This window comes from Canis lupus, chromosome 24 (assembly GCF_048164855.1).
Source record: "Canis lupus baileyi chromosome 24, mCanLup2.hap1, whole genome shotgun sequence".
In the NCBI taxonomy this organism is placed as follows: domain Eukaryota; kingdom Metazoa; phylum Chordata; class Mammalia; order Carnivora; family Canidae; genus Canis; species Canis lupus.
Window position 1 is genome coordinate 53,031,261 of NC_132861.1, and position 22,361 is coordinate 53,053,621.

Genomic DNA, 22,361 nt, shown 5'->3' on the forward strand with positions numbered 1-22,361 from the left:
GCATCCACCCACCATGGTGTTCCCTGGGGATCCCAGCTGCAGGGGACTTGGCCCTGGCGACCCCAGCCCTGTAATGCTGTGGGTCCCCAAGCCCCGGGTGGGCGGGGGTGGCTGCAGCTGCCCCGCGGCTTCACCCCGCTGCAGCGTCCACGTTCCCCGTGTGGCTCCAGACCTGCTGCTGTGTTGGGAAGAAGAAAGCGGCTTTGTTTTTACAAGCCGTTGGGGATAAATGCTTGGGATTTGTTTAAAAATATGGCAGCAAATAGAAGGGAGAACAGACGAGGAGGAGCTGCTAGAGGGAAACCAGGGGGGTGGTGACGGCAGGAGGGTTCGTGTGCCTCTGGGAGACGGGCCGCGTTCTGCTGCAGGGCCGTGGGCTGCGGGGCGTGGGCGAGGACCCGCTCACACCGCCTCTGGCCTTGGGGACGCCCTTCATCCGTGTGGACACGGCCCGAGACCGTCAGCTTCACAAACTGTGAAGCGAGCGTGACCCTTTCTGTCCCACGTTCGTCGGCAGCTTATGGCTGGCTCCTCCAGGGAGGCTCATAAATACTTTAGATCTTGTGAAAGCTGCCAGCAGAAAAAGGAGAGTCACTCCTTAATTTTTTTACAGAAAAGGCTGGAAAACGGGTACTCACCGGCAGATGAAAGAAACGCAGTCTACACAAGTGATAATATTCGAAATGCTCAGTCATAAAAATAAAGGCCTTTTATTTGGTTTTCCTACGCCGTTACAGGGACCCATGGCGACTCTGGGACCCACGAGCCCGCGGCCCGCCCGCACCTGCGGCGGGCGTCTACAAAGCCGAAGGGTCACGACACACTCGGGGTCACGGGGTCACCCTCTTGTAGGTGATGTGGAGATGCTGAGTCATGGGCTGGGTGGTGGTCGCCATGGAGACGGTCTGTTCAAGTTTGCCTTCGGAATTCAGCCTGAATTTTCGGGTGATCTGAACGGAACAAAAAAACAAACGCCTTAGTTTTATCTTCCGAGGGCGGCCCCGCCCCGGACTGAGGGTTCGGTACAGGCTGCGACCTGCCGCATCCGTTGTCAGAGGCCTGTGGCCTGTGGCCGTGCGGTGGCCCCGCTGGGGCGGCGGACGCTGAGGCCTGTGGCCGTGCGGTGGCCCCGCCGGGGCGGCGGACGCTGAGCCCACGGCCGCCATCCGCAGGCGTCCAGCAGGCGCCCCGGCCTCGGGCTCGTCTCGACTCACTGACAAGCCGGCCACTTCCTTTCAGGCGGAAGCTGACCTCCCGCGCTCAGCCCCCTCGCCCTCGCCCTCACGCGCTGACAGCCTGACCGGACGTCGCCCATGTCCTTGGGGACTCGGCGTGAGCCCCTCCGGAAGCACCGACGTGTCAGAAGGAGCACGGTGGCCGGTGGGAAGTCCCGTCCTCCTGGAGCGCCGGCCACAGAGGCCGAGGCAGCCGGGACACAAGCCACCGGCCACCAAGGGGCCAGTGTGCGGGACGCGCTGGGGTCCAGGGCGGATGAGGCCGTCCTCCTCCAGGCCACAGCCAAGCACCCGGCTACTGGCCGTCTGGCGCAGAAAACCAGGGGGGCCACATCTCACAACGTCCATTTAAAGGCCCAAGGAACCAGCCCCGCAGCCAGGACAGAGGTCCCGGGGACAAGGAGGCACGTGTGGCCACGAGCGGCCGCCTGGACAGCAAGGGGACAGCAGTGGGGCCAAGAGGCTGGGAGGCCAGGGAACAGCCCCGACGTCCCCCCGGGACCATGACGGGCAGCCAGGCAGCGACGGCCAGCTTCAGGGCAGCTCAGCCTGCAGACGGGCTCTGCCCGAGCGATGGCCGCGCCGTCGTCCACGCTCTTCACACATGGCGTCGAGGATCCAAGAAAAACAGACAGAAAAACCCCAACTGAGGCCAGGAGGCGAGAGCAAGGCGCACAGGTGCCAGGGAGGGCGCCTGCGGTGGGTGCGCCGACGCCACAGGCCCCGGCGCGGGACGGAGGGCTCCGGCGAGGACTGCGGCGGCCGGAGACGCTCCAACGGGAATTCCGTGCCGGGAAGGAAGACTCCCAGGCCAGACGCGGCTGGGGGCGCGGGGGCCCCGGAGGCGACGCGCCCCGCAGATCCCGGGACATGGCGAGGACGGAGCAGCAGCCCCACGTTCTATCCGAGCGACGCTGGCTGCTTGCCCCGGACACGCCACACGGACGCCTGGGCGCCGGGGAGGGCAGGGACCCGCCAGCCACACGGGCTTCCCCACAGAAGGGCGGCACCTCAGTCACTGACGGGACTGTCACCCCAAGGACTCGCGCTGCGGTGAAATACTCTTCAAAACCAAAGGCAAGGGGTGCCCGGGGGCTCAGCAGGTGAGCATCTGCCTTGGGCTCCGGGCGTGACCCCGGGGTCCCGGGATCGAGTCCTGCATCAGGTTCCCCGCGGGGAGCCTGCTTCTCCCTCTGCCTGTGTCTCTGCCTCTCTCTGTGTGTCTCTTGTGAATAAAAAAAATCTTTAAAAAACAATAGACCTCTTTATTTTTTTTAAAGATTTTTATTTATTTATTCATGAGAGACACACACAGAGAGAAGCAGAGACACAGGCAGAGGGAGAAGCAGGCTCCATGCAGGGAACCCGATGTGGGACTCGATCCCGGGACCCCAGGATCACGTCCTGAGCCAAAGGCAGATGTTCAACCACTGAGCCATCCAGGCATCCCAGAAAGACCTCTTTAGACTAAAAACACTGTGCAGATGATTTAGCAGCAGCAGGACTCCCCTCCCCTTAGAGAAAATACCAGAGGACCTCCTGCAGGTTCTCAGGGCAGGGACCCCACGGCAGGGAAGCGGGGATGGATGGAGAGTTGGGGACCATGAAGCACCTGGCTGGGCCCCAGTGCCTGCCGCCGAAGCGCTCCAGTTGGGAAACTGAGGCAGCAGCACGTTCTCCTTCTGCCAACAGCGGCCCGTGTGTAAAAAGAGCTGACTCCCATCCAGCTCATGGAAGGGCCCGAAGTCATAATCATGTTTTTGAAAATATCTCCCCTAAGACACCCGGGGGGCTCAGCGGTGGAGCATCTGCCTTCAGCCCAGGGCATGACCCGGGGTCCCGGGATCGAGTCCCGCGTCGGGCTCCTGCAGGGAGCCTGCTTCTCCCGTGTCTCTGCCTCTCTCTGTGTGTCTCTCATGAATAAATAAATAAAATCTTAAGAAAATATGTCCCCCACGTTCAAAGTCCAACACTGGTTTGCACACACTGTGCACTCACCCTCCCGTGACCTGCAGAATCTCAGTTCTTTGATTTTGATTGAAAATCCGTGACAGGAGCTGCGTGGGTCTAGGTTTTGACAAGGCTCTCGGGCTCCTGCTTAGGCAAAGGGAGCCTCCTAAAGACGGACACTCCTGCTTTTCTAGAAAAGGCATTTACTGATGTGTTCAGTGTGAGGGAAGATTTCCAAGTGTTGTTGGTGAGAAATCTGACTCATGCGAAGAAAACGACATAAAACACGTGTATTTACTTGTAAGAAGCAAAGTGTTTTGTTTTCTCATCGTTGAAAACAGAGTCATGTAAGACAAAAAAGCAAAATGAAAATAATAAAACTGATAAACACCTCCCCCCCCCACACCACAAAACCATGTGGCCTCAGGGCAGGGGGCACACACGGAGTCCTGGGGCGCCTCTGGCCCGGGCGCAGCGCGGGGACCGCATACCCTGGTGCAGAGGCAGGGCCGCCCGAGGTCCCGGAGGTCCCACAGTCAGGACACCCGGTTACCACTGCCCGAGGACGCGGCCCGCACGCCGCGGTGAGTAAGGGACAGTGGGCGGCACGCCGACGAGCCGCTGGGCGGGAAGCCAGGAGAGCACGGGGCAGCGAGGGGACAGCAGAGGGCCCGGGGCCAAGACAGACACATGGACGCTCGGGGACACTTCCTGTGCCAGGGAAGCACCCTCACGCCACGGGAGCATCTTTCAACTACATTATTTTTTTCTGGAATTTCACCTACAAACAAAGGCTTTTACGTTTGGGTCACTTTCCAGGGGCCACGAGGTGGTGCGGGGCCCCGGCGACAGGCACGCTGCTCCTGCAGGGCAGGGCTCGCCGGCCCCCCAGCCCCCGGCTCAGGGCCCAGGAACGAGGGGCGAGCAAGAGGCGGGACGTGGGCTGGGTGCGCCCCGAGGCCACCGGGGCCTGGGAAGGACGGGGAGCCGGGAGCACCCACCCCGCCGCAGGGACACCGGGCAGCCGCGGCCACCCCGCCCTCCTGTCACCCGGCGGGCCCCTCGGTTGCCGTCCCTCGGGGTGTCACGCGCCGTGTCCTCCAGTGGGAGGCACGAGCGAGCTTCCCAGTGGGTGCCGGCCGCCTGGCGCCTTGGGCGAGTCTGCTCCTGGCAGCCCGCGGGCCCTCAGGGACGTGGGGCTGAGGCCCTGCCAGCCTCCGAGCTTCCGGGGGGCCAGGAGTGGCAGGCAAGGCCACGCGCACCCGCGGGCAGGGAAGGTCCTGCCAGACAGACGCATTCTCCGCCCACGCCGGCCCCACGGCAGCAGACTGTGGAGCGGACTCGAAGTACTTTTTTATCTTGTTTCATTCAGTAGAGAAACGATGGAAAAGGAAATCTGGGGGGAAGATGCTCTGACCACGAAACAAAGGGTTTCAGGCCCTAAACAGAGACGAAGGGCCAGAGTGGCCAGCGCGCCCCGCGGGGGGCAGACGGCTGAGCCCGGTGGCCCTGGGCTCCCAGCGTGCCAGTGGCCTCTGGGCCCGTCGTCACGGGTGGTGGCTCGCCGCCAGGCACCGCAACCAGGACCGGGCTGGGTGCGCACCGCCTTCCCGAGGGCCGACACGGCACCCATGCGTGTACAGGCTGGCGCTCGCGTGCCCACTAGCTGGCCCCGCCACCGCCGTTCCCTCCCGTGAGCGGGGCCTGACCGCCTCTCCTCTCTTAGCTGATTTTAAGTACACGACACGGCGTTAACTGCAGACAGCACACTGTCCCTTCCGCCCCCACGACAGGCTCCCCCTACACCCAGACATCTGTGCCCTCTGCCCTACGACCTGCCATCCCCCTGCCCCAGGCAACACCATCCTACTTACTCTGTGTTTATTTATTTATTAATTTTTTAAAAGATTTTATTTATTTATTCATAGAGACACACACAGAGAGAGAGAGAGAGAGAGAGAGGCAGAGACACAGGCAGAGGGAGAAGCAGGCTCCACGCAGGGAGCCCGATGTGGGTCTCAATCCCGGGTCTCCAGGATCGCGCCCTGGGCTGCAGGCGGCGCTAAACCACTGTGCCACCGGGGCTGCCCCCTACTCTGTGTTTTAAAAAAAGTTCCGGGATCCCTGGGTGGCGCAGCGGTTTGGCGCCTGCCTTTGGCCCAGGGCGCGATCCTGGAGACCCGGGATCGAATCCCACATCAGGCTCCCGGTGCATGGAGCCTGCTTCTCCCTCTGCCTGTGTCTCTGCCTCTCTCTCTCTCTCTCACTGCGTGCCTATCGTAAATAAAAATTTAAAAAAAAAAAAAAAAGTTCCACCTATAAATGAAACCATGAAGTACTTCTCTCTCTCTGACTTACTTCACCTAGTATAATCCCCGCAGGGTTTAATTCTTTTTTTTTTAATGGCTGAATAATATTCCGTGAGCATGTGCATAGACGCGTGCACGCACACACACACACTTGCTCTGTCCACTCATCCGTCAGGGCGCACGCAGGCTGCTTCCATGTCCGCATCCCTGAACGGGCGAAGGGGTCACCCACGGGGTCCAGGGCCAGAGGCTGCCCCACAGCTTCGGACACACACCTGTGCCACGCCGGCAACCAAACCCCCGCCCTACTCCTCCGGGTGACAAGGACAGGTGGCTGCCGGTGTGGGAGGAGAGGAGGCACTGAGAGGAAACTCGGACGAAGGATCATTTTGAGAAAAGGCACAATAGAAAGAAGAAATATTCACTCAATAGGTTAACAGCAAACTGGAGACAGAAGAAAGGCTCTGTGAATTTGAAAACAGGTCAAAAAAATATCCAAATTGGGGGCGCCTGGTTCAGTTGGTGGAGCGTGTGACTCTTAATCTCAGGGCTGTGAGTCTGAGCCCTGTCATGGGCACAGAGATTAAAAACAAAAATCTTTAAAATACCTAATTTGACTAATGTAGACAAAAGAGACTGAAGAAAAATGAACAGAGTCTTGGGGACACACGGGACGGCATTAAACAGCTTACCATCTGTTTAGTAGCAGTTCTGACGGGAAGAGTAAGAACGGAGCAGAAAAAGAGTTGGAGAAACTGTGGCAGAAAATCCCCAAATATGACACCACCACCACCCCAGATCCAAGAATTTCAGGAGACTCACACAGGACAAACACAAGGACCCCACACCCAGGAAGATAAAGAAAAAGAAATCTCAAAAATGACTAGAGAAAGGGCAGCTGGTGGCTCCATCGGTGCAGCGTCTGCCCTTGGCTCAGGTCGTGATCCCGGGGTCCTGGGGTCGAGCCCCGTGTCCAGTCGGGCTCCCCGCTCAGCAGGGTGTCTTGCTGCTCCCTCTGCCCCACCCTCCACTTATGCTCTCTCTTTCTCTCAAAGATTAAAAAAAAAAAAAAAAACCCACTAGGAAAAAAAGACAAATAATGTACAGGGCATGAAGAATTCTAGTTGACTTTTCAATTCAACGAAGTCAGAAGACAATTTAACAAGATAAAGAAATTACTTTAAAAACTAATACCTGTTGACCCAGAATTTTACTTATGGTAAAAATATCCTTCAAAGCTGGGAGTGATGGAGGACTCGGTGAAGATGGTCGAGTAGGAAGCCCCCAGAATTGGTCTCCCTGCTGGGGCGCACCTGCCCTGGCCTGTCCAGTAGCCGGGAGGCAGGCAGCTGTGTAGGTATTTCTGGAGCAGCCTGTGGGGCCAGAGGGGGGCAGCAAGGACCCTGTCCCTCCAGCTCAAGGGACTCACAGGAGATCTGAAGGGCCGCATCCCCTCACCCCACTTCATTTTAACTCTTCTCTCTTTGAGGAACCAGACATCAGACACTAGGACAAACAACATGGGGAAATTAGAAAGGGAGTGCACATGCCCAGGGAGAGGGTCAGAAAAACACCCAAGAAGATCTGTTTACATCTCAGGTGGCTTCTGGGCACAGGGACAGCCCACAACAACCAAACAACAACAACCACAAAGCACAAATAAATGGAAACACATCCAACGCTCATGGATTAGAAAACTTAAGATCAGTAAGATATCAATACTGCCCAAACATGTACAGAATTAATGACATCCCTATCAAAATCCCTGTATGTTTTGTAGAAACAGAAAATACCATGCCAAGATTCACATGGAATCTCAAGAGACCCCCCCCAAAAAAAGAGAGAGAGACTGAGAGAGAACTGCCCCCCCAAAACAAACAAATGAAAAAGAACAAAGCTGAAGGACACACACTTCTTGATTTCACAGCTGTATGGCCCTGGCATAAAGACAGACATATAGGCTGATGGAACAGAGTAGAGAACCCAGAAATCAACTCTCACATATGTAGTTAAGTGATTTTCTTTCTTTCTTTTTTTTTTTTTTAAGATTTTTATTTATATATTCACGAGACACACACACACAGAGAGAGAGAGAGAGAGAGAGAGAGAGGCAGAGACACAGGCAGAGGGAGAAGCAGGCTCCACGCAGGGAGCCCGACGTGGGACTCGATCCTCGGACTCCAGGATCACGCCCTGGGCTGAAGGCGGTGCTAAACCGCTGAGTCCCCTGGGTTGCCCAAGTGATTTTCAACAAAGCTGCCAAGACCATTCAGTGGAGAGAGGAGAATCTTTTCAACAAATGGCACTGGGAAAACTGGACATCTGCATGCAAAAGGACGAAGGTGGATGCTATCACCACACACCAAAAGTAACTCCCATGAGTCAGAGACTTAAATGTGAGAGCTAAAACCACAGAACTCTTTGAAGAGAATAGTGCAAACACTTCACAATGCTCAAGTTGGCAAAGGTTTCTTGGACGTGACGCCAAATATACAGCCAACAACAGAAAAAAAACCAAATTGTAATTCATGAAAATTAAAACTTTGATGTATCAGGACGCCTGGGTGGCTGAGTGGTTGAGTGTCTGCCTTCGGCTCAGGGCGTGATCCTGGAGACCCGGGATCAAGTCCCACGTCGGGCTCCCTGCAGGGAGCCTCCTTCTCCTTCTGCCTGTGTCTCTCTGTGTCTCTCATGAATAAATAAATAAAATCTTAAAAAAAAAAAAAAAAAACTCTGATGCATCAAAAGATACTGTAAACAGTAAAAAAGCAGCTCACAAAAAGAAAGAAAATATTTGGGAGTCATGTATCTGATAAGGGAGTCCAAGATAACAGAACTCTGGCTGCTGTACCACACCCAGAAAACAGCTGGTGTGGTGACAACACGGAGGAACCGGAGCCCTCCTGCACAGCCGGCAGGAATGCACTGGCACAGCCGCTGGGGGAAAGAGTATGGCAGTGCCCCTAAAAATTAACAACAAACTACTCTACGGTGTAGAAAGTCCATCTGCAGGTACACACAAGAACCGGAAGGGTCTTTTTTTTTTTTTTTTTTAAAGGTTTTATTTATTTATTCCTGAGAGACACAGAGAGAGGCAGAGACACAGGCAGAGGGAGAAGCTGGCTCCATACAGGGAGCCCGATGTGAGACTCGATCCCAGGACCCCAGGATCATGCCCTGGGCCGAAGGCAGGCGCCAAACCACTGAGCCACCCAGGTATGCCGAAAAGGAGGGTCTTGAAGATATATTTGTCCACCCAAGTTAATGGTGGCATTATTCACGGGAGACAAAACATGGAGGCGACTGTGTCTACTGATGGATGGATGGATAATCAAAACATAATACATACATACACTATACAGACTACTCTCAGCCCTAAAAACGATGGAAATTCCACAATGTTCTACAACATGGATGAATCCCGAGGACATTATACTGCGTGAAATAAACCAGTCACTAAAAGGCAAGTAGTGTGTGATTCCACTTACGGTCTGTAGACAGATCCAGTGGACACAAAGTAGGAAGGGAGGGTTCCGGGGCGCGGGAAGAGAGAGTGGGGAATTGCTACTTAATGGGCATGGAGCTTTTAGTTTTATAGGATGCAAGTGTTCTGGTGATGGATGGTGGTGCCGGCTGCACACTGTACAAAAATACTTAATACCCCTACTCTGTACCCTTAAAAACGGTTAGGATGTTGAAGTCTGTCATATGTATTTTACTCCACAGTTAAAAAAAAGTCATAAAGTAATATAATCCCAAGAGAACTGCAGACAGCAGACCTATACTGCAAAGAAGGTGTGAACACAGGGCTTCAGGATGAAGGGATATTATGTAGACCCTCGTCTACAGGAAAGTGAAAAGAACACAAGACAGAAAATAAGTGGGTTAGGAGAAGTGATTACTCTCCCCCTCTCTGTAATTTCTCTGAACATGAGAGGATTATTTAAAGCAAAAGTAATGGGCTGCCTGGGTGGCTCAGTTGGTTAAGAGTCTGACTCTTGGTTTCTGCTCAGGTTGTGATTTCATGGTTGTGGACTGACCCCGTGTCAGGCTCTGCATTCAGTGGAGAGTCAGCGTCGGTCTTTCTCCCTCTCCCTCTGCTCCTCTGTACTGGTGCTTGCTTTCTATTTCTCATAAATAAATAAATAAATAAATAAATAAATAAATAAATAAATAAAATCTTAAGAAATAAAACAAAACTTACAATACTGTGAAGATTTATGGTATGTGTGTATATGCTTTAAACACGTATTTACATATACATGTTACAGGTGTGACATACAGAGAAAAAACGGTTGCAGGGTTACAGAGCTGAAAGCCACGACATATGAGAAGCAGGAACAGGAAAGTGTCAGCTGTAAAGTAAGGGAGATTATCCAAAATCAACATGAAGTGGGAGATGCGATGGTGCCATACAGATTATAAATAGACTTTGGTTAAGTTTAGGGTGTACACTGTTGGCTTCAAAGAAACCAATAAAAAAAAAATGAGAAAGACACAGCTAAGAAGCTAACAGAAGAAATATCACTCAGCCATAAAAAAGGAGATCTTGCCATTTGCAACAACATGGATGGACCTAGAGACATTATGTTAAGGAAAGTAGAGAAAGACAAATACCACAGGATTTCACTTGTGTGTGGAACCTAAAAAAACAAAACAGATGAACAAAAGAATCAGACCCATAAATACAGAGGACATGCTGGTGGTTGCAGAGGGAAGGGGATGGACAACAGGGGTGAAGGGGAGCAGGAATTATAGCCTCCAGGTACTGAGCACACGTCCCAGGGTCGAGACGCGCCGCACGGGGACAGCAGTTGGCGAGCCGGTGATGGGGTCGCGTGGGGACAGGTGGGAGCTGCACGTGTGGGCAGCACAGCGTAATAAAGAGCTTACAGAGTTGTCCAATCACTAAATGGTACACCTGAGACCACCGTAACATTGCATGTCAACTATACTTTAATAGAAAAAGAGTTAAAAGAAAAAATAAAACAATGCTAAAAATACTTAATTAACCCAAGAGAACATGGTAAAGGAAAAAAACAAGAAAGAAAAAACAACAAATCAGGATGGTGGTCTTACAACTTACCCTATCAGTAATATATCTGTTACATGTAAATGGACTAACTCCAATTAAAATGTGGAGATTTTTGACTAGACAAAAAAAGCAAGACCCCATGAAATATAGAGACATAAGTAAAAGGTAGGAAAACAGATGCACCGTATAAACAACAAATATTGGACAGCAGGTGTGGTTCTGTTACCAACAGACCTCAGGAACAGGACAAGCTACCAAGAGGAACGTTTTATAAATATAATGCGTATATTTACATATCATATGTATGCATCTAAGGACAGAGCTTCAAAGTCATGAAGCAAAAACAGCACCAAAAAAAGGAACAGAAATAACCTAGATCATCGGTGGAGATTTTAGCACCTCTCGGTAATCAGAACCAGAACCCCCTCCGCCAAAAACAATCAGTCGTGTGAAGGAAATCTTAGTGATGTCATCCATCGACTTGACCTAACTGGCATTTCAGTCCACTAGACCCAACAACTCTCAAAAACCTATTTATTTGGAGCGCACATGAGGTGCCCCCCCAAGTTGTATCATGTACTGTGGTGGCACAGAGTCACTCTGAGAGCACGTTCTCTGGGCTCTACAGAATTAAATTAGAGATCGTTAGCAACAGAATATGCAGAAAATCCTCAAATATTTGGCAAGTAAGTAACATACTTCTAGGTGACCCAGTTCAAAGAAGAAAGTCACCAGGAAGGTATTTTGAGCTAGGAGGTAATACCAGCAGACGCAGCTGAGGCAAAGCTTAGCAGAAAATTCATAGTTTCCAAAAGTGCATTATAAACCAAAAATGGGGATGCCTGGGTGGCTCAGCGGTTGAGCGTCTGCCTTTGGCTCGGGGTGTGATCCCGGGGTCTGGACCACAAAAAATGGGCTAAATATCAATGAGGTAAGTTTCCTGTTTAAGAGCTCAAAAGAGAGGAAATTAAACTCAGGACAACTAGAATAAAAGAAACACTATGACGCAAAAATCCTTCAACATGATGTATTTTAGTAATATATAAATCTAGCAATAGATAAAAACGATAAATCGTCACGGTCAGGTGGGGTTTATCCAAAGAACGTCAATATCTGAAATCCTGTTCCCATAACTCACCACATTAAGAGAATAAAGGAGAAAAAAAATCACACAAGCACCTCGATAGTTACAGCAGAAGCACTTGTCAGAATTCAACACTCATTTACAATTTTCAAAAGCCGGCAGACTATGAATATAAGAAAACATAATATGGTAAAAGGCATCAGTCAGAACCCGACAGTGACCATCACAGCCAGTGGTGACAGACGGAGCGGCTCCCGTGAACAGAGCACAGGGCCTGGCGTCTACTCCCGCCTGGACTAAACCATCTGTAGGCCATCCTTTCCTACGTCCTAGTGCAGGAGAAAAGCAAGTGGCATCGAGACTGGAAAGAAAGAAGTGACAGCGTCTATAATAGCAGACGGCAGGACTGAGTGTGTAGACAACCCCAAAGAATCTATTACAAAAATAAGTAAAATAAAACAGTGAACTTGAGAAGCTTACAGGACATAAAACCAATGTGTAAAAGTCAAATGTATTTCTATGAGCTAGCAGCAATAATCGGGAAAATTTAAAAATCATTTATAATAGCATCCCAAACCCACAAATACCCAGGCATAAACCTAATTGCACCCTTAGAACTACAAACAACTCACGGCGACAGATGCCTGCACGCGTGGAGAGGTTCACCCGTGTACTGGACTAGGACAGTCAGTTTTCTGAAGATGGTACTTCCCAAATTAATCCAGAAACTCAATTAATTCTAAAGAATGCTAGACGTTGGCAAACTCATTCCAAAATTCATACGGAAATTCAAAGGGTCCTTGAGTAGCCAAAACAATTTTGCAGAAAAGGAAAAAAAAGTTGGGCAATGATACGATCTGATCGCAAACATTCCTATGAAGCGACAGTAACCCAGGCCACGTGGTCTCAGGGCACAGACCTCAGGGATCACCTGGGTCCAGCACCGTGCAGACCCGGGCCCGGGCAAGGCACCTTCCTGTGGTGGCGGCGATGAGGGCAGACTTTTCAACAAACTGGGACAACAGCTATGGGGGAAAGAAAGTCAGAGAATCTTGACCCCTACTTCATACCGTTCAAAAACACAAATTCCAAAACTAAAGACCATAAAAATTCTTGGGAGAAAACAAGGGTTAAAAATCTCTGCTGCCTGGGTTAAGCCAAAGAAGTAAAGGCAGGGCACAAAAAGCACAGAGTATAAAAAACAGCTGATAGTGGAAAATGAGAAGTAAAACACTTCGTAAAAGAAATGAGAGGGCAAGTCATAAGCCGGGGACACACGCACCTGACGCGAACCTGCCCCCGGACACGTACTCAGAGCCCAGTAGTAAGAACCGCAAGCCGCCGGAAAAGGGGGCCCAGGATCTCGGCACCCTCCACACAACAGGGAAGCGGCAAATATGCACCAGGGGAGGATGAGCTACATCAGTCACCCGGAACCGTAGGTGACCACGCAAGACGCCCCTTTGCTGCCACCAGGACAGCCAACACTCAGGGGCCAGCAGGGCAGCGGGGCGGGGGAGCGGGGGGGCAGCAGTGGAGCGGCTCCTGCTCACCTGCCTGGTGCCCCCACGTGGCCCAGCAGCCGCAGCCCGAGGTACTCACACGTGCACACCAAGACGCGCACACATGCTCACAGCAGCTTTCCTCCTAAGGGCCCAGGCACGAGGCCATCGGTGTCTGCCAACAGAGGAGACAAAGCTGGAACGTTCGCCCCAGCAGCACACGACTCAGAATCAAACGTACCCAAAGTACCACTGAAAGCGACAGGATGAACTTGAGCGAAGGAGCAAATACCGTAAGGCTCTGTGTGCAATGAGTCCTAGAAGACGCCAATCCGGTCTGTAGGGACAGAAACCTGGGGGCCGGCCAGGGGGCACAGGCTCTTGAGGTAGCTCTGAGGGTGGACACCTGCTGTGCGCACACTAACTGGCCGCCAATTATACCTCCACGGGGTGGGGGTGTTAAGTAAAAGACGAAAGTTCTAGTAATTCATGCAAGTGAGCGTGAACTGGCAGGGGGGTGGGGGTGGGGGCAGGCAAGCAGGGCACCTGGGACGGCCAGATGTTCATCTGCACAAAACTCCGTTCTAGGTGAATGAATGACCTGAAGGGGAGGTTTTAGGCCAAGCTGTGATGCTTCCAGGAAAACAAAAGAGAGAATATATATATTTTTTGACCTGTTTTCAGGAAGCCTACCTAACCAAGAAACAGAAAACCAATTCAGAAAGGAGAGCCCAGGAAACTGAACCACCTAAAATTAAGCACTCTTGTTTCTCAGCAACAGAAACAGATGAAGAGATACAGACTGGAAGGGTACTGAGGAGGGGCTCACGTCCAAGTGACGGAACAGCAAGTGTCAGGAAGGGGACGCGCAGTGGGAGCCACTCAGAGGACCTGGACGGGACTTGCCAGGAAGGGAGGGGAGGGGAGGGGAGGGGAGGGGAGCCTCCTTGAGGCCAGCAGAGCAGTCCGGCCGCAGGGGCAGCACCTCAGGGTACCGGAGTACAGGTGGAGTCTCTGGAAGGCAGGGGCCTCTCTGGTGCTGCGTGGCCCCGCTGTGTCTCAGGGCTGCCGTGGGCGCCGTGTGGGGTCTCGAGTGGCCGAGCACACAGAGCAGGTAACAGAAGCGATGAGGTCAGGCTCCAACGGCACACAATGGGACCTGTCCCGACACCTGCTGCTCCCAGGACTCTGGCCACCAGCCTCTGGAGGACAGAGGCCTTCTTCCCCGGCTCCCTCCCTTCCAGGTCTGTCCACACTGACCCAGCAGGGAGGCCCACCGAGGCACACCCAGCCGGTCGATGGTCAGCCATGTCACTGCAGAGCTGAGCCCTCCTCTGGTCCCCTCCCGGAGGGGTCCTTCCCTCACCGTGCTCCCCCCCAGGGGGTCCTTCCCTCACTGTGCTCCTCCCAGGGGGTCCTTCCCTCACTGTGCTCCCCCCCAGGGGCTCTTTCCCTCATCGTGCTCCCACCCAGAGGTGTCCTGCCCTCACTGTGCTCCCCCGCGGGGGTCCTGCCCTCACCATGCTCCCCACCCATAGGCTTCACGTCTCCTTCCCCTCCTTTTACAGAGAGGGATTCCTGTGTTTAATTCATAACACTCCAAGTTAGTTCTCCAGTAATATAAAAGAAAATCAACACCCTCAAAAAAATAAACCATGATAAAGTAAACTCTGGCAAGTATGAGCAAGAAAAAGAAAAAACAAAGACAGAAAAGATCAGAAATACAAAGGGGACGCAGAATGCAGACAGAGAAAGCAGTAAGCGTTCCTTCTTTCTCAAACCCTGAAAATCTAGATGGAAGAGCCCTGGTCCTGGGAGCCTTGGCCTTGCAGTCGCAGGGGGTAGGAAGGCCGGGTAACCCCCACCGCCTGCGGCGCCCAGATGCGTCCTGAGGACCCCGAGGACATCTACAAGGAACAGGCCATCTCCAAGGGCTTCTATTCCTTGTCAGGGAACAGAAACAGTGAAAAGGCTCCCAGCGGCCTCTACGAGTAACTGTGATACCAGAATCAGGACAAGTGGGCGTTCTCTTCAAAAAGCAGACACACCTCAACACTCAGAAGTTATTAATACAATTCACTGCATCAACAGCTTCAAGTGGAAAAACACAGAATCCTCCCAAAAGAGGCAGCAAAAGCATTTGATGAAAGTTAAAGGCCATTCCTGAGTATCACTGTCCCCGTACAGACACAGGGGCTCCTGACCCAGCCCAGGCTGCCCGCCACCGTGTGGCCCGGGGCAAGCACCTCGCGGGGTGAGCACCAGCCTGGACTCCCCCCGGCTCCGTCAGGGCTGTGCCTGCGGACCAGCCGTCAGGACGGACAGTCCTGGCCAGCAGAGGCGCGCACAAACCAGAGGCCTCCCCACCATCAACACAATCAGAAGATGGAGTGGAAGCCACATGCTAGCGGAAGCCAGCGCCACGAAAACTAACTAGAAAGTGCTACAGCAATACCCTGCCGTGAACTACCCAAGACCTGCATGATTAAAGTCAAAAAGTAACTTGGCACCCAAACTACACCCGAGACAGCACGACGCAGCACCACACCACTCACACGGCTACTGACCAGAACTCCCCTTGACCTCAGGTTAACTCACGTGTTTACGTGATCCTGGTGTGAAGGGTGCAGACCTGGACAGACCCGCGTGACGGTCCGTCCAGAGGAGGGAACACAGAACACTTAACCAAGAAAATGTCGAGGAAAGAATACCAACCCGCCCCGGATAGTAAATGGGACACAGGACTACGGTAACCCAACTTACTACACGACTTTGAATCACTATCAGAGAAAAAGTAGACAACAGGACCCTTCTCCCCCATCTATGGAGACGGGCCCGAGAGGCAAGACATTCCACATCTGGGGGGCTGCTGGTCACCCGTCTGTGCACGCATCATGTGAACACACATCTGGGAGGGACTAAGGTCGAGGTGTGAAAGGGACGCTACAAAGGTGCAGAAGAGTTGATGTCATCATCTGAGTAGAAACCCAAGCCCAGGGCAGCCCCGGAAGCCCTGCGGTTTAGCACCGCCTTCAGCCCAGGGTGTGATCCTGGAGACCCGGGATGGAGTCCCACGTCGGAATCCCTGCATGGAGCCTGCTTCTCCCTCTGCCTGTGTCTCTGCCTCTCTCTCTCTCTCTCTGTGTCTGTCATGAATAAATAAATAAAATCTATTTTTTTTTTTTTTTAAAAAAAGAAACCCAAACCCAGACCCCATGAAGGGGAAGACCCCCGGAGAGAACTACAGGAAAGCTCACAACCTGTGAGTAGAGCGCACCCCAACCAAACTCACAAAAGCCACCAAATGCGGAAACATTTGCCACGTAAAGGGCAGAGAGTACCAGCCACGGGACACAGAAAGCTCCCTTAAATCAGAAAGAAAATGAGAGCCACTGAAACACAGGCAGGGACTTCGAGCGTCTGCCGTACGGGGCAAGAAGCACAAACGGCCAACAAGCACGGACAATGCTCCCTGGCGCCCTTAAGGTAAAACAAGATACCGTCCCCAGCAAGTCTGCAGCCAGGCCGTGGGGACACAGGCGCAGGGTACCAGGTGTGCTCCTGCAGCACTGGCGGGAACGCGGCCACCAAGGAAAGCAATTTAATGATCTGCGTCGATATCCCAAAGGTCCTTGTCCTCTGAACTCTCCCAATGGATGTGGATTTATTTACCAAAGAGAACACCACAAATGTAATATGATGTTTGTGACAGAAGAACCACAGCCGACCTGATGACCCCTAGGGGCCCAGCTGCCGGGGACCAGACGATTCCGCCGCGCACACCTCCACCTCGGCATGTGGGGGGAGCAACAAGATGACGGCACACGCAGGCCTCCGAGATCCAGGGGAAAGGCTGCCTGCGGCCGGGGGGACTCATGACCCCCTTATTACTGAGCACATGGCATCTGAGAGGGAAGGCTCACCTGCTCCACGTGGGGCTCCTTGGCGAATGAGATCCTGGCGATGGAGTGGGACGTGATGCACAGCTCCTGCCCGTTCACCTCGCCCTCTTCCACCTCCACGATGCCTGCGGGGGCCGGGAGTCCTCAACAGCCTGCCCATGGCTTCCTGGTACCACTGCCCCTACCACCACCTTTTGCACCCAAGGCTTCAACAGGTCTGAACTCTGAAGCCAGTGAGGCAACAACCTGTCCCCTTCCAGCACTGAGCCTCCTGGGCATCAAGGGGGAAAGACTCTCACAGCCAGGGCAGGGGGTCTGTGGAGGGGTCACTCTGGGGGGGTCACTGCCCTGACCCCGGCCCTGCCCCATCAAATAGGACAAGGACCCCCCCTCCCCAGGGGCCGAAGTCCCCCCGATTTCTAGCTCGCCAAGGCCTTGGGCAGGCCCACTCTGCGGGGACAGGCTAGCTCTGATCGTCCACCAGCTTTTAGGAAGTGAGACTCACTGGAGCCTATGAACGAGGTAAAGGTCAGGCAGGTGTTCTTGAGTAATTTCTAACTCACGAACCGGGTTAACTACCTTAGGGTGACCTCACACTGGGGCAGAGCAGAGTTCCAGACAGAGGACGTCTGGCTGCACAGCGAGCCCCCCGTTCTCACTCACACAGGAAACATCTGTGAGCTGCGGCAGACACAGGCTCTGTCGTGGGCTGCTGCTGAGGAACTCAGGAGAAAAGGGAATCAGCCTCCTCTCACCAGCGCCCTCCCGCAGCCCCACTGAGCCTGTCCAAACGCCTGACGCTTCCCACATGGACAAGCGCTCAGTCGTCCCCCACAAACATGACCATGAGCACGGACACACCCGGAGGTCACTTGGAAAGCAGGAGGCAGATGCTGCCTCCCCCCGTGGCCACCCCGCTGCTGGCATGCAGGGCGTGCGGGCAGGGGGCAGGCCAGGGACAGCCACCAAGGGAGGCGTACCTGTGTTCTGGGCGCTGACAAAGGCCACCTTGTTGGTATCGGGCTTGAGGCGGATGAAGCCACACTCCCTGTGCATGGGTTTGCGTGTGTCCGGATGGAAGGCGTTGAACCTGTGGACAGCAGGAAAGGTGAAGCCCCAGGTATCGGACGCTCTTCTCACTTTATAAAGCATCCCCACCCTCCAAATATAAAACAACGTAGCTGTCTGGCGCCTGGGCGGCTTAGGAGGTTAGGTGTCCGACCCTTGATCTCAGTTTAGGTCTTGATCCCAAGGCTGTAAGTTCAAGCCCTGCGCTGGGTATAGGGATGACTTACATATACTGACAGCTTCCCTGAGACCTCAAGTAGCTCAGGGGCAGGAGGGATTCTAAAAGAAAGCCAGGCCATTCTGTTTTCAGTAACATGGGGGTGACTTCACATCAGGTACTGCGTGGAACGAGGGATCTGAGCACAAGCACTTACTTTTGCGTTTGCACAAACAAGCCTGATGAGGTTTTGTGCTCAGCCTCACACCTTCAGATACATGAGAGACCCAGAAAGTGCCATTACCCAAGTGTGACCAGAGTCAGGGCAGGGAGAGGGTGCCTCTCTGAAACACAACCCGCCTGGCGCCTGCGTGTCTCAGCCTGGTGCTGCTCACAGGCAGTCGGGGTGGGGGCACTTACGAGAAGTTCAGCACAGGCTGGCCCACGTGGGAGATGCACACCTCCTCCAGGTACTGGAAGGGCTGCAGTGTCGGGAAGGTCCCGGCTCCCGGCGGGTCTGACAGCCAGGTCCCCAGCATCCAGGACAGCGGTTCCACCACGGGGTTCATCGTGGGGGGCTCTGAGGACAAAAGGAAGAGGCGGTCAGTGGGCTCCGCATCCAGTGGACTCCTACGTACGCCCTGCTTTGTGTGGATGTGCACACCGCGTGTGGAAGCACGCCCTCACCATTACAGCAAACCCTACGTGAGCACGAACATGCCACTGGCCACCTGTCGAGAGGGCGAGAAAAAGGCCAAGTGATGAGCACATGTCCGCGGCTCCTACGCAGAAAAGAGAGGAGGGTCTGGGCGTGAAGGACAACGGGATCCGAGGTTTCCACAATAAAGAGAAATTCTGTTTTCTCAGCCGGCCGCGGCCTCTGAGGCACTCGGTCTGGCGGCACGGAGGGAAGGCCGTCCTGGCCCGCCTGGCTCCCCGACGGCCGGTCCCGTCTCCCCGACGGCGTCCTCCGGGCCGGGCTGCCGGGGGGCCTCCCGGAGTGGGAGCGCGCCGGGTTCCCCCGAATCCCCCCCAAGGTTCCCGGGGCTCTGAGGGCGCAGGCCGGTCGTTACCATCTCCACAGGGAGCTACCCCTCCCGTCCCTGCCCGCCTCCCCCTGGGGAAGACAGGACGGCGCGGAGGGCATGGCGGGAGGGCCTGCCGTCTCGAGGCCAGGAGCAGCCGCCGGACATGGGGCCCGCTCCGCGTCTCCCTCACGCTGGCTGTGGGAGCTGAGCCGTGGGAGTTGGCCTCAGAGTGGACGCCGGGAGGAGCGCAGAGCGCGGGGGCTGCCACCTGCCACGGTCCCCGCCCGGGGAGGCCGCGAGCACCGGCTCAGCACCGGGGACTTGGCACCGGGCGAAGCCACTGGGGAGGAAGAGCCCTGGTGGGAGATGAAGAACCAGGGAGCTGAGGGCGCCGGCGGCGCAGGCCGAGGAGCCCCGACTCTGGATCTCAGCTCAGGTCATGACCTCAGGACCGCGGCCTCGGGCACTCAGTGGAGGCTGCTTCTCTCCCTCTGCCTCTGCCCCTGTCCTATCCCCAATTCCTCTGTTTTTGAAATAAATCTTTAAAACAAATAAAATATATACAGTAATGTTTATTTTATTTATTTTTAAGATTTTATTTATTTATTCCTGAGACACAGAGAGAGGCAGAGACACAGGCGGAGGGAGAAGCAGGCTCGATCCCGGGACGCCGGGGTCACACCCTGGGCCGAAGGCAGACGCTCAACCGCAGAGCCCCCCAGGGGCCCATACTTGGGGCCATTTTAGCGGCGAATATCAGAGATCCAACTCGATGTAGAGGAGAATTTTATATATGGTCCCTATGAAGAGTCCAGGGGTTGCTCAGGCACAAGTGAATCTAGGAGCTCAAGTTATCAGATGCTCAACCACTGAGGCCCCCCCCCCCCACCAGGCATCCCTGTAATGTTTCCTTTTAAAAAAAGAACGAAGGAGAGCAGTGTCAAGAAAGCAGGAGCCCTAAGAACTGGGGGAGACACAGCGCAGAGCAGCCCGAGGAAGCTGACGTGGAGGCAGCTCAGGAAGCAGCCCCATGGACGGTGTGGGGCTCAGGGCCGAGCCAGCCACACACGGCCTGAGAAGAGTGACACGAAGACAGAGTCAAGGAGGCCGAGAGCCCCTTGTGCTGCGGGCATGTGCCACGGGCCCCCGCGAGGGTCGGGCCGCTCCAGGGCCGCTGCTAGGTGTCCCCCTGACGGCAGGGCACACATCCCCAGGGGCCGGGCTGCTGCTCACAGCTGACGGGTGGATGACAGCGTGTGGCCCAGCCAGACGGCGAACAGCACTAGCCATAAAAAGGAGTGAAGCCCTGACACGTGCCACATGTGGGGGAACCAAGGGAAAAAAGCCAGACACTCTGGCCACACGCTCGATGCCATGTATATGACTGTGTGAACAGGCAAGGAAGTCCGCAGGGCGGAGAGCACACCAGGCTCCTGACAGCGTCCAGCAGAAGATGCCACAGCCACACTCACAACATGCACAGAGCACGAGCACCAAGGCCTTTGTAGCTGCCACAACTCTGTGCGACACACGGGCTACAGACCTGTGCTGACACGGCCGCTCGCGGCCACACGTGCACACCTGACACCTGATGTCGCTGGTCCACACAGATGTGCTTCAAGGGGAAGATGCACTGGATTTCAAAAACTCAAGGAATAAAGGAGAATGTCAAACATCCCAGTAACTTTTTGGTTTTGGTGATTATATGTTGAAACGATCATGTTTTTCAGACCCTATGGGGCTAAATAAAAATTTTTTTAAGTTTTTTTTTTTTTTTTTAAAGACTTCATTTTCATTCGAGATAGAAAGCATGAGCTGGGGGCAGGGGGCAGAGAGGGAGAGAGCCCAGCGTAAGGCTCGATCCCAGGACCTCAGGACTATGACCTGACAGATGCCTAACCACCTGAGCCGCCCAGGTGCCCCTAAAGTTTTTATTTATGTAGTTTTTAGTAACCTCCATACGCACCACAAGGCTTGAACTCACGACCCAAGATCAAGAGTCGCACGATCCTCTGACTGAGCCAGTCAGGGGCCCTGAGTTAAACAGAATATATTATTAAAGTTAATTTCATCTTTTTCTTTCTTTCTTTCTCTTTCTTTCTTTCTTTCTTTCTTTCTTTCTTCTTTCTTTCTTTCTTTTTCTTTTTTTAAATTTTTTAAGGTATTTATTTATTTATGATAGTCACAGAGAGAGAGAGAGGCAGAGACACAGGCAGAGGGAGAAGCAGGCTCCATGCACCGGGAGCCCGATGTGGGATTCGATCCCGGGTCTCCAGGATCGCGCCCTGGGCCAAAGGCGGGCGCCAAACCGCTGCGCCACCCAGGGATCCCTCTTCCTTCCTTCCTTCCTTCCTTCCTTCCTTCCTTCCTTCCTTCCTTCCTTCCTCCTTCCTTCCTTCCTTCCTTCCTTCCTTCCTTCCTTCCTTCCTTCTTTTCTTTTCTTTTCTTTTCTTTTCTTTTCTTTTTTTTCTTTTTCTCTCTTTCTCTCTCCCTTCCCTTCCCTTCTCTCTCCCTTCCCTTCCTTTTCTTTTTTCTTTTCTTTTCTTCTCTTTCTCTCTCTCTCTCCACACCTCTCTTTACCTTTTCAGTGTTGCTACTGGACAATTTCATGTGCATGTGAGCTCACGCTGTGCTCCTGCCAGACGGCGCCACATCGGGCAGTCTCAACACTAACATGCTGGGAAGTCTGCTCCTGCGAATCCTCTGAGGACACGGCCACGGGGCAGGCTTTGCCCGGAGGCTACGGGGAAGGGACGGCAAAGGGATTCCCAGTAAGTCCTGGATGTGTTCGCCGGGAGAACAGGGACTAGTCCCAGGCGGTTGACGTCCTGACCGTGTACACATAGAAGCTGCTGGAAGATGGGAGCTGGGGCAGGGGCTACGAGCAGGCCCACAGTCCACCCCTGAGCAGCAACGTCCCCCAGGTGGGCAAACCAAGGCACAGGCCAAGTGGGGAATGTTTTTACTCTAAGGACGCCCGGGTGGCTCAGCGGTTGAGCGTCTGCCTTCGGCTCGGGGTGGTCCTGGGGTCCCGGGATCGAGTCCTGCATTGGGCTCCCTGCGTGGAGCCTACTTCTCCCTCTGCCTGTGT

The 22,361-nt window shown here is 54.0% G+C and overlaps 1 protein-coding gene across 3 annotated transcripts in view; it reads right to left on the bottom strand.

Annotated features, from left to right (window-relative positions):
* Positions 1-694: 694 nt before the first annotated feature.
* Positions 695-22,361, bottom strand: part of THAP4 (THAP domain containing 4) — a 38,940-nt gene continuing 17,273 nt past the window's right edge. For all 3 annotated transcript variants that reach the window (XM_072797068.1, XM_072797069.1, XM_072797070.1), the window contains 4 exons: positions 18,663-18,822; positions 17,998-18,107; positions 17,039-17,142; positions 695-950 (listed from right to left, as the gene is read on the bottom strand). In XM_072797068.1, the coding sequence (XP_072653169.1) occupies positions 831-950; positions 17,039-17,142; positions 17,998-18,107; positions 18,663-18,822 (494 nt within the window). In that variant the 3' untranslated portion in view covers positions 695-830. The remainder of the gene's footprint in view (positions 951-17,038; positions 17,143-17,997; positions 18,108-18,662; positions 18,823-22,361) is intronic.